Source organism: Orbicella faveolata, unplaced genomic scaffold (assembly GCF_042242905.1).
Source record: "Orbicella faveolata isolate gen_17 unplaced genomic scaffold, um_ofav_v1 contig_12, whole genome shotgun sequence".
NCBI classification, from domain to species: domain Eukaryota; kingdom Metazoa; phylum Cnidaria; class Anthozoa; order Scleractinia; family Merulinidae; genus Orbicella; species Orbicella faveolata.
This window is the reverse complement of record NW_028301539.1, coordinates 20,495,001-20,508,091: the sequence shown is the minus strand read 5'-3', so window position 1 is coordinate 20,508,091 and position 13,091 is coordinate 20,495,001. Positions and strand designations below refer to the sequence as shown.

General features: G+C 38.3%; 1 protein-coding gene across 1 annotated transcript; it reads right to left on the bottom strand.

Moving 5' to 3' along the window:
• Positions 1-252: 252 nt before the first annotated feature.
• On the bottom strand, positions 253-9,267 carry LOC110056316 (uncharacterized). The gene is made up of 4 exons (XM_020762772.2): positions 9,032-9,267; positions 4,447-4,553; positions 3,162-3,297; positions 253-2,306 (listed from the first exon to the last, which is right to left on the bottom strand). Exons 1-4 carry the CDS (start codon positions 9,250-9,252, stop codon positions 2,213-2,215), a joined length of 558 nt encoding a protein of 185 aa, XP_020618431.2. The 5' UTR covers positions 9,253-9,267; the 3' UTR covers positions 253-2,212.
• Positions 9,268-13,091: the final 3,824 nt, after the last annotated feature.

The window sequence follows — 13,091 nt, the reverse complement described above, 5'->3', positions numbered from 1 at the left end:
TTTTTATTGGCGGGGGATTATACAGTCGGGAGGGGATCAATGGGGTGGCGGCTTTCCGTATCAATCCATGAAGTGACGACAAAAGACTTAATGAAAGATCGCGAGCTCAGTCAGGCATCGTCACAACATAACAAACGAAATCAGCGTACTGTTCTCGACCCATTTCTTATAGTGTTAGTTTAGCAAATTTGTTTCAGTTTTACAAGTTGCCTGTGGTAATCTGTGCTTTTATTTGAAAAGAAAAAACACGGGTTAATTATTATCACGGCTCTTTATTTTCCCATTGGAAAAATTTTCCTTGGAAATACGTTACTTGTAACGCGACAGTAACGGGCACAAAAAACATTAGAACTACCAGTCTTTATTTAGTGTTATAATATAGATAGGTCCCTGCGCGTGCTCTGATTGGTCAAAAACCCACGTTTTATCAGAGTATATAACAGAAAAAGCGTGTTTAATTGTTTTGCGCGTGTAAAATCATTATCAAAAAGCAAATGAAGAAGCCTAAGCCGTGTATTACACTGTGATAGAACACTCCGCACATTTGAGAACACTCGAGAAATGTAGAAAACACAAGCCGGCGGCTCGCGTTTTATTTAACAAATAAAGAAGCCTCGACTGTGCTCTGTTCTGTTGTAAAGCACGCAGGAAGCGGTAGAGCACGAAAGAAGTGTAGGGGAAAACACGAGACGTAGGCTTCTTTATTTGTTAAATAAATCCATACTTATTTACCGAGTGGTTGCTTGTAGTGAAGAGGAGAGTCTGGACTGAATAAGTTAAAAAAATTAGGATAGGCGTACTAAGCAAGAGCATGAAAGCCTAAAAACAATGGTCAAGTTCTATGAAAAAATCACTAAGTGGACTGATGAAATGAAATGACCGCTATAGAGGGTTCAAACTGAGAAAGTCTGGCAGACGTCTTCAAATTTTGCGGTCGTTTGGAAGAAAAATCGTTAGAAACTAAAAACTAACTGAAAATTGTCCCCCTTTTAACGGGGTTCAGTCACGGTATTTTGAGTTATTTTGGCCACACACAAAATTACCTTTAAATGGTAGGAAACCTGAAAATAACAGTTTAATAAGATAGAAAAACAACAAAGAAATAATGATAAACCATAAAGGAACAAGGATGGCTAAGGATGGAGAAGATTAACACGGATTACAATCAACGAATTTGAAAAATTGAGACTAAACTTTTCAATATGCGCAAACCGTGACGTAGGTCCTTTAACAATTCATGTCTTCATCGTGGTGTTGTACAACCATTTCATGTACGAGCTAAGGTACTTAGTCCTAATTTCAGCACAATGCAGCAAACTCGCCATGATAGTGCCCCTTTAAACGTACTGTACATAATGGCTCAGAAGTCTCGGCACTGATCACTGCTTGCTGTGCCACGAAGCACCGACAAGTATATTTCTACCTTGTATACTATTTCGCTACTATACTGTAGCCACTCACCAAGGATGGGATTCAAGTCCATTACATTTCTAGCGTATTGTCAGGTTGTGCCAAAACAGTACATTAAAGAAAAAAACCCTGAACGATGGTAGTTTCCACCCACTGGCCGTCACTGTTTGGTCAAATAGACTGCTCCTTGATCAGAAAGAAAGACCTTGAAAAACAGTCTGCTTTTAAATTTTACCATAGCAAAAGCTACGTATGAAGTTACAGGCTGAGCCTCATTTACCAGAGAGCTAGTGGAAAAGGAAGTATTATTCTGTTAACACTGACAATCTCAATTTCCAAGAGAATGACCCAAGCTTATCACTATCTACCAAATGAAACTACTATGTAATTACTAATGCATCTTTTCAAGGACATTCTACTGTGACCGGTTCATGTTCAGCAAGCAGACTGCACAGCTGAGAATGATGATCATATTCAATTGTGATAACTTCAAGATTTACCTCACAAAAAAATAATCTGTACAGAAGAAAAAGGTCCTATTCTTTCAGTGGCTGCACTGTGATTGTAATATTGAAGTGATATCATGTGAAATATTGTCAGCATCTCTCTGGACTTTCATAAACTATCTTAAAGTTATTAGGACATGGGTATTGGTTAGTTGGCAAGATTTCTTTCCCTGAATCACTTTACCAAGTAAGAGAGACCATTCATTTGGCCGTGAATTGTGCGAAATAACAATTATATATATACAAATATTCTATTTCACAGTACAAGTACTTCTTAGTCTTGTACATGAGATCTGTCAGAGATCACGAATATCTCGGTGAGCTGTTGGAACTCTCACGGTTATTCCTTCAAAGTTCTTAGCGACAATGATCTGACATCCAAGACGAGACCTGTGGGGCGTAATTGAAGAAAAAAATTGTTTGAAACATCAATACATAGGAATTAAATTTGGAAATACAGTTAACAATAAAGATTAGCGAAAAAACTGAACAACGACGTTTCGGTGTCATCCTGGCACCATTTTCAAGTTAAAAAATATTTGTGCGAAAAGTAAACTAATTTATACCAATGGTAGAGGTGCGAAATTGAATAAATTAAGATTAAGATAGCTGTTCAATGTTCATGTTCATTCCAATGAGGTGTCAAACACTGGTAATGAGTTCAGTGTCTGTTCAAAGCCTAAACAAATACTTTTGCGCGAATGGAGTCTGACTGTGTGTTAAGGCTCGGTTTCTTCTTGCGAATCCACAACATTTCGTGGATCAAGCAATCGAACTTTCCCTGACATTTCTTTGTTTAAGATCCTAAAGAAACAAGCACATTTAAGACTTTTCAGAGTAAGACATTATGATAGACTAAAGGAAGAATGTATACTGTAGTTACTACACTGAGTGTAAATCTGAATGCAAGTCAAAGCAAGCATTTTAATCCCACTTAGCCTGTGTAGCAAGGGTTCCTGTACAAATACTAGTTTTCCACAATTTGGCCACACAAAAATTGCTCTTACCTTGAATTTTTGTGGACCAAAGTGGGATAGCGCTTGCTATGCAAGCTAATCTCATTTAAGACATTTTCTGTTGTAAAATTATTGGCAGTAAGTTTTGAGAAATTGGTGTAACATCACGACAATAACCCAAGCTGATGATTATCTATATTCTCCCCACCTGTCTGCTTGTTAAGGTATTGAAGATATAGGAAGAAATTGAATGTTTACCATTACATTGGAAACTTAACACACTACTTACGTGTCTTCTAGTCCATACGCCAAGTCCAACATGTCAAGTTCCTCATCTGACGGTTCATCCAATTTTAATTTATCCATTTCATCCGGTTTAAATATAAGATGACAGGTGGAGCAAGACAGGGTACCCTCACAAGCACCTACAACAAAATAATGGTCATGGAATATCTTCTTCTGACATCTATACTTTTGGCAACAAACTGTGATCTGCATTGCTTAGACATACATGTACACTTTTGTTAGTTAAATATTGACAGTTGCTGAGTGTTATTCTCATATTAACATGGTATTACATGTATGTATCATTAAAAACTGGATCATTGGACAATGCAATTCTAGAGATTTCATTGGCTTAGCCATCATGGTATACAAGCGATAATACCATGCTCTACAAGTATGGCAAGTGTATGCATAACTGATTTGATTTGTTTATTTGGGGGGGGGGGGGGGCATTTTTACTTTTATTTTATTTTAGCTTTCTACAATTTGGAGCATTTTTAATAAAACAATTAAATTCACTTGCTCTCATTGTTTTTGTTTTTTTTTTTTTTTAATGAGACCATAAATGATTATAGCCAACTTGGCACTACAGTATGCATGCTGTTGGTTGTCTATCAACTTATATCCGACATGCACTTTGTGGAAAATTTGTTAACTATATGTTACAACAAAAGTGACATCACTAGTAGCCCGACCCAGATCTCACTTTGCATGGTCCTGAAAATAAAAATTACACGTTCAAACACAGGTAGAAACGCAGAGATTTTATCAATCGAGATAATTTTTTGCTGAAGTAATCAGGGAAACTAGTAGATTTTATTAAAGGAAAAAATTCTGGAGGTTAGTGGCACTTTAATTCATATAATGTTGCATCATCAGCCAACCACACGTAATCTGGGCAACCTACATGTATATGTTATTATGAACTTTCAAAAAACCTACACGAGGCACAGTTTGTCAGCCAGAACTGCAATCCTATCTGTAAATCACATATTGGACTGTTTAGCCACAGCAAATGCTGTACCCAACCCAACAATGCACCAATCAATAGACCTTAAGTTCGAAGGATGCCTGCTGCATTACCAAGGGGAATGAAATATTGGGCTCAGGTTATCAAATATCTGTGAGATTAAGTCCTGAGTAAGTGATGCCCCTTTAAACATCTACAAAGGAACATTGTAGGTATATCCAGTAAATGAGTGATGACAACAGGCTGATCCTACTGCAATTCACATTGTGTAAGCAGAAAATACATGTGTAAGTTTACAAGTTCAAAGCTCTGCACTAACCTTCTAAATCTACATCATTGTCTTTTGCAACATCCAGTAAGCTGTCTCCAACCTTTGCATTCACTGTCACCTTGTCTCCATCACGATCAATGAAATTTATTGTCACCCTGAAAAGGGGAAAAAACACTCCTGAAAACCATCCGGACTGCTATGTTTGCAATATGTTTAGCTCAACAATGTTGCAATATGTTGTGTTGAAATGTTGCATGCTTGTTACAGAATAGTGGTAAGCATGATATTTAAAGTTAAAAATAATTCTGCAGAGGTGGTTCAGAGCCACTAAAAGGTTGGCACACATGAGGGGAACTAGTCCTTGCAACTAGTCACCGAGACAAGTCCCATTGTGTGAACTGGCCATTTTAGCTTCGAAATCTAGTCGCAGGGACCTTGTGACTAGTCCCATGAACTCAAACTGGTTTGAATTGTTGGGACAAGGCTCAGTGAGCGACTTGTTGCTCAAAATGCTTCGTGTGAACTGTTTGTGTGATAAGTACCTGCGACCAGTCCCTTCGTGTAAACTCTTCAGGGGACTAATTGTAGGGACTAGTTGCAGGGACTATTTCAGGGACTAGTTGCAGGGAAAATTTCAGGTGTTTCTAACAGGTTGTATTGCTACTACGTTAACCTGTTATAATACACGTATAAACATAGGCAGTGTTTCAGCCAGAAAATTTTACTTGAGGGCCAAAGTGGCCCCTGAAGATCTTTTTTAAGGGCCAATTTTTCAGGAAAGGGGTCACTAATCAAAAGCTACAGAAGGGTACCAAGGAAAATAAAGCAATTCATTAGGATCCATGATAAAATCTAATAGCAAGTGCTTTTTGAAGGGTTTCTACTCAATAAAGTTTCTTTTGAATCAGATACTAGTATGAAGGATCCGTGTATTACAAGAGAACAATCCTTAGGCATACATAACGTAGTCAATGATCAAGGGTTTGCAATGCATTATAGGGTGATCTCAAACACGGTCAGCCATTTGGAAGTTTTTGGTCGCCAAGGATGAACTGCTTGTTGCGTTGGCGACCGTATTGATCACAATTTCGAGCCCTGGGATGGTTTTTAAAATATTATGCCTATGTTAAGCCTGGAGTCTTATAAAAACAAAGGGCCAAATTGGCCCTTTTTTCGTTTTTCTGGGGACCATCTCTGATTGTAACGCGGGATTCCCGCAATGGCACGCTCTCGTGGAAACACTGCATAGGCATGCAAGGCGTGCAAGAGTTATTTTTTTTTGTGAAGTGTCGGGGATAGGAGCATTCATGGAGCTGTTTGCAGTAATGATTTGGTTAATTTGACAAGTTTTTTTGGTTGTGATGTACAGCAAGAAAGAAACTGGGTCATGGTAAGATAGCTAAGTAGTAAGCCATAAAGTGTTTCACTGAACAAACTACAGTAATCTGACACGGCAATTTGATTCATTCTTTGATACAACCTGCACTGTGATTGGTGTGACACGCGAACATGCATAACTCCCTCACTCACCTATCACATAGCCCTTCCAACCCCCAAGACGAATTTTTGCTCAAAAATACTCAAGTTAATTAAGAGACCTTTTCGCATTTTATACAAGTCGTAAGTTTACCCTTTTTACACAACACAACACAACACAACACAACACAACACAACACAACACAACACAACACAACACAACACAACACAACACAACACAACACAACACAACACAACTTCACCGAAAATAGAAAGAAAGAGAAGAAAAACCTCTCTGACAGGTTGAAAGTTTGATTTAATTAAATTGCACTTTAACTTGGTGCCACGCAGTCTTCAAAGAACATTTGAGCAGTTTTCATACTCTTTACCTTTAAGAATATCGGACTGAAATGAATGTCATCAAATAAAACTATTACACTGCTACTGCAGAGACGTAAAAACCGTCCAGAAATGAAAGTTTCTTTTTTGTTTAATATCCTTGAAAACAATATGGGAGACGCGGTGGCCTCATGGTTAGTGTGCTCGTCTCCGGATTGAGCGGTCTGGGTTCGAGCCCTGGCTGGGGACATTGTGTTGTGTTCTTGGGCAAGACACTTTACTCTCACAGTGCCTCTCTCCACCCAGGTGTATAAATGGGTACCAGCGAACTTAATGCTGGGGGTAACCCTGCGATGGACTAGCACCCCATCCAGGGGGGAGTAGAAATACTCCTAGTTGCTTCATGCTACAGAAACCGGGATAAGCTCCGGCCTAATGGGCCACTTGGCTCATACGCAGGCTCTTTTTTTTTATCCCGGAAACAATAGCCGATAACTTGTCAGCTCTAATTGAATTTACTCCTATATAAAAAACAAAAGTGTTAAGTTAACACTTGTAACTAAAGATAGCAAACACCTTGTGGGAAAGAGTGGTGACGATTTGTCAGCTCTAATTAAATTTACTCCCTTGTGAAAAACAAGAGTGTCAAATTACACTTTGTAACTAAAAAATAAAAATATCTCCTTATATTTGCATGCAACAAGAGCAAAACAATCGTTACCTGCACTTACTATTGTAAACGTTAGAACTGTTTCAAATCTAAATAGTCTTGTCTCCTTTAAAACATGTCCTAAGAACTAGAAGCGACGGTTCATGACCTCTAATTGAATTTACTCCTTGTGAAAAACAAAAGTATCAAGTTACCTTTGTAACTAAAAATAAAAATATCTCGTTGCATCTGCATAGTACAAACTCACGAACTGTTTCAAACCTCAAGGCTCATCTCATTCATAACTGAAATCCTCAGAAAATGTCAAAGTAATTCGATTTTCTGAAACTTTGTCAGGAAGAAGGTTTTTACCAACTTATTTCAAAACTGTACCTTTGAGGTTGTTTGGATTTTTATTTTCTAGTGGAGACAGCCTTACATATTTTGCCCCGAAAAGGTGAAAACTCAGCCTCAAAATTACACTTGAAAAAGCTCACCCATAGTACTAAAATATCATCTTTTAGCGGTTATTTAGCGTTATCAGATCTGCATGAAATTTAAACCTGAATTTTTAGCCAAGTTTTAAAATTATATGCTTTGATGATGTTGTGTCACATAAAAATTTAGGTCAATTTCGTGGACCAGAAAGTCAATCTGGTACATGAATTTACCTGCCCAAACTATTTTCCTGGTTAAAAGTATCCCTTAAGCTAAGGTTTTATCGAAAATCTAGCTTGGGTAAATAAAACCAAAAAAATTGAGAGTGTCTCGAAGACACTTGAAGGCACTTGAGCTAATCGCCTGAAATTTTGACCTCTCACACCACGATCACTATCTCCAACATTGATCCAGAAATGTTTCCCTGAAATAGTAACCTCAGGGGTAATCGGTGGTTTCGCCTGCAAGTCGATTTGCCTACATTGAAGTGGATTCGTCTACAGAATCGAAGTCGTTTAGCCTACACAATCTGAGTCAATCCACCTACATTACAACAATACTATACAATGCTAAAAAGCTTTCATATCTAAAACTTGACAAATAGATTTACAATAATTATAGTAATGTTCTTCAAAAGAGTACTCCACTGCGACAGCGAAGCTCTGCTGAACGTCTGTCTCAACAAACGAGCTAATACACTGTAAACTTGAAGATCACCAACAGCACGAGTTCATGTACCAAAAAAAGAGAAATAATGTCACCTTTAACTTGAAATGATACGTGTGTATATGAACTTTTTCGTCAAAGCGGATAAGTTAACAGTGCGTAGACTAAGTGCCAGTTTGTCACTCACTCGTATTTTGTTTTGTTATGCAGGTGAATCAAATACGAGAATTTTTCTGTGCCTGATATTTTTTGCCATTGTCCCACATTCCCACAAAGTCACAAGCCAACGATGTGAAAATTTTAGAAGTCAATTCTTTACTAGTTTATAATGTTAAAGTGGCCCACATAAGGTGAGTGTGATTTTTTTCTGCTTGTTGTCAACCTCTCTATTGTTCGGATATGTGACTTTCTGCCTTGTGCAAGGTAAGTGTGACTTGTTTCCTCTTTGTCTTTCACAGCAATAAGTTAATAAAGAAACCCTGCCAAGTCTGGGGAAGACATTCCTTGGCTTGGCTGATGATGCTGCGAATTCATTTGATTTCAGAAAAAAACTAAAAGGACTCAAAAAGCAAGATACCGCTCCTTCCAGGCTAAAATATTTACACGATGGGATGATTTTTCCAGTCAGCGAAAAACTGCTGAACAACCCCATTGTGTAGCTCGAGAGTACATGTAACGTGTGCCACCAAATTTTTTGCCTTTTTTTTCTGTTTGTTTTTCCCACGAAAAGAAGTCTGACAGTGATGTTCAGCTATCTTCGCAAAATAACTTCGACTTAAGTGCAGGCGAAACGCCTTAGGTCGACTTACAAGCGTACGTACTGTAAGCTACATGTAAGCTCTTTTAAAATTTCACTTGCTATTATGGTCCAATGTCACGAATTTTACGTGGTACCGTACGTACGTTTTTCAGCTTTACTCATCACTGGATTTTACCGTCGAAAGGTTCCTACATTTCCAGTTCATGTAATAAAGTGGTAGATACACTATATGTAGCTATTACACAACACAAACATATTCGCAGACGCGACAAAAACTTGTTTTAGACTCACGAAACCAGACTTACATTTCTCTTTTCTCCTTCGCTTTTGACGAAGATGTTCCAGCCATCCGTAAACAAACATTCTTAGGCAAAAATACAGATGTAGTTCTTGGTGTTAAAATCGTCGAAGAGTGTTTTAAAGGTAATGCTATGTGCGAACAAAACTTGCGTAAGAATCGACCAGCCATATTGATGCTGCATTGTAAGACGACAGCGCTGAAAGGACTGGGATGAGTGTGTTGCATATTATCCGCTGACGACACCGCGGAAATACGTTTTTTGACGTCACCGTAACTGGTCAGTGGTCATCACCATCAGGCTGTGCTGTCCTTCGATCGATCAGTTCTCCGAGATCAGTGTTTTGGTTAGTTTTAAGGTCGAAAATATCCTTGATACTTCTCGTTATTGGTGAGTTTGACGTCCTTAAATGGGTTTTTAATGCTCAAACAATGTTCCGGTAATGAATAGGGGTACAGGGGAGTCATTTTGTGTGGAGTAATGTGTAGTTTGCTGACTCGAGCCTGCATCGTGTTGCTTCAGTCGCCCTCGCCTCAGAATTGTCGAAAACAGCGATGAGTATCCAGCAAAACAGAAGATTGGTTCTGTATGAAGCTTTTCCAAGGACTTTGAAGACTAGTTGGATTAAAAGTGTAATTTGCATGAAGTGGTTAAGGTACATGTAAGTCGGGACCGTTTTATTCACACTCACTTTGCGCCGACATGTGGTGCTTGTTCAGTTAGATTATATTTCGCAACGCGTCAAAGAAACTTTGATAAGAATTTGTCTTTAAAGACTGGCTTGTTTGGCGTTTCTATCACCTTTCTGACTTTCTGCGCCTTTTGTAACAGGTGAAATAATTTTTTTGTACCTGCCGTTTGCTGTCAGAATAAAACATTTGTTCATTTCATTCACAAGATATTTCTCTATCATTAAAGATTGTTTAAGCCTACATTTATATATAATGGTGGCGTTTGCGAAGGGAGCAGAAATCGAAAATATTGTGATTTGTTGGCCGGAGCGAACGCTGGAAATACTGAAAACATTCAAGACCGCTCAATATGTTCGGTTCATAGACAATTTTTCCTCGCTTGAGGTCTTTTTTGTTTACATCGATTACATGTTGATAGTACATGGAAATTTTCAAGACCGTTTCCTTGTACATGTATGCACAGGTAACTAAATATTTTAAAATGCCCAAACACCTGAATTTGTTTACACGAAACCGCTTCCACTTATGGGATGTGGTCAAGTTTCACATCTTTTGATGCTGAAAACACATTCAACATTTCAGAGAGGCAGTAATCAACTCTTCAATGAAACCCACTAGTTTATTTTGTTTACTCAGTCATTTGAAGCTTTTCGATTTCTATTCCCCTATTTTACATGTGCAGTGTATCAACTGATATAAATAATTGACTGTTGTTGTTTTTCCTTTCATTTAATTTAATTCAGATGAGCTTTGCTCAATCACTGCAAAATAATTTTTACATTGTATGTGCTTAATGAATCAGACATGTACATATCACGTGCTTTGAATCAATATGAAATTAATTATGATCCCCTTAGTCATAATATTGTATCATCCTCCCTTCTGTAAGATTCTTACTTAACTTGTAACCACTTTATTACAAGACATTATAGCACCTGATGGCAATAAATTATATAATTATATGTATTTATTTTTTTTCCTGATATTTGGCTAACAAGTGGGTTTGTTTATGCCACTGTGTCTCTGAATTGGCTTACTGTCATCTACAAACCATTGGTAATATATCTTCGCTACATCCAACTCAGATACTAGACACAAAAGCATGTATTAAAGAACAGATACATTTCTTACAAATTAATATTTATTGCATTTAGTTCATCACTTAAGTTCTACAACATTGCTTTTCTCCAGTGAGAAATTTTGTGCAAAGTCTGAAGTTGTAAGTTGCAAAAACAAGTTCCATCAGTAGTTGCGAATCACTTAAAATCAGGCTTTGGTACTGTAAACTGAATGGCAGAAAGTGAGGAAATTAGAAATTGCCTCAAATACACAAGTGACTAAAGAGATAAACTTGACTGAAATCTACAGACTCCTTTTTTTAGGTTTAGGGTTAAGGTTAGGCCTAAGGGACAAGGTGGGAGGTGCGGTGGCCTTGTGGTTAATGCGCTCAGCAATGGATCAAGCGGTCCGTGTTTGAGCCCTTGTCAAGGACATTGTGTTGTGTTTTTGGGCAAGACACTTTTACTCTCACGGTGCCTCTCTCCACAAAGGTGTACATATGGGTACTGGTGAATATAATGCTGGGGGTAACCCTGTGATCGACTAGCATCCTATCTGGCAGGGGGTAGTAGAAATACTCCTAGTCGGTTCATGCTACAGAACCCGAGATAAGCCTGGCCTGATGGGCCACTTGGCTCTATGTAGACTTTACCTTTTACCTAGGGACAAGGTACTGCATCAAGTGGGGGAAGAGACAGCGGAGTCAGAACCTCCCATTTCCCATACCTCTATCTCTTGACTCCCACCCTTGTTCGTCCTGCTCCTGTCCCCTGTAAATTAAGAGACTCAAAACACATCTTAGTCATTTATCTGCACACTCCTTGGGCATTTCCTTTTCCTTCGTTTTCAGCCTTGCTACTCTTACCCATGTCTTTCAAGTGAATGACCTATGACGTGACCACTGTCAAAGGGTTTCATTTTGGGCCTCATTTTGAGCCCAAGGGTGAAGTTTTCTTTGCCTGTCGGCCTAGAAGTCTCTAAAGACACTAAATGAAAGTCAAGTAACATTTTCAGTTCTTGTTTTTGAAAGTATTTGAAGCCTTAATGAATGACAAAAATTAGCATTTTGCATTTCTCTCTGGATTCCTCCTGCCCCCTATTCTCCTGGGCTCCTGCCCCATATTCTCCCGGGCTCCTGCCCCCTGCCTCTCCCCACCATCAACAGATGGCTGAATGTTCAGGAGAGGAGTTGCAATATGGAGAGCATTGGTCACTGTTCTCTCAGTTGGTGTTTTTACAGCATTGATGTTGTGGAAATCATCCATGGACAGTATCTAAAAGGATTTTTGCTGAGCCAAAATAGAAAAAAATGTACAATAGAAGGAGTTTTCTATTGGGAAATCCAGATAATAGTAATATGTAAACAAATATTAATTTTAGAAAGTTATACAGAGTCTCAGGCTCTAAGGTAATGTGGTCAGAAATTATCTGGGTGGCCTTACAATCAGAAGATTGCTGTGTGAATACAGGGGGGATAGCCTATTTATAACTAAAAATGAAATTCATTTATTGAGTTTTAATTGGAAGTTGTTATTACCCAAATTTTATGGTATTTTTATTGTCTTGCAATAACATATGCATGTATTTTTAATTACCCTTTTAACAGCTTTGTATTCCATGTCTTCTGCCATCTTAAGATAATCAGATGTCATGTACTTCTTGTGGTTTTTTCTAATAGCTAAATAGCTTTTTTTCTAAACTCTAATAGCTATGCAACTAGTTTAAAATAATTTTCACACTTTAGAGGCGCTAAAAGCAAAATACAGAACTGCAACAATTCGAAATTATGACAAGAAACAAAGAAACAATAATAAACATGAAAATTTAAAATTTTATTTTCGCCAGCCTAAAGCTTACTGAAGTACAGTATAATTAAAATTGGATATTTTATGATAAAACATACCTCGGTGAATTCTTCCCCGAGTTGAGGCCAGATTTTGAACCCTTTTAGGGATTCAGTCCTACACTTGTTACACCAACGTGTCCAAGATTTATACGAAGCACTGCTTCGATTTCGGCCAACTTGGTCCATAATTCGGTGATACCGCGTGGAGACAGGATGACCGTGTTTACTTACGCGAGTGCCCCCAATCGAACAAGTGGACGAACACGAGCTTGTCTTCCCGACGAATTTTATCGAAATGCCGTTGACATACCGATTCACACGGTTCAAGCCCATCAATTCAACAAACTTGAGAAGTTGATGTCCTCAGAACACCGCTACAGCAACACAAAAGCTGCTTAGTTTTAGCCTTAGCGCACATCGTAACGTATATTGCCACTTGCTCGAAGCTTGCGAGCATGAACTTTCACGA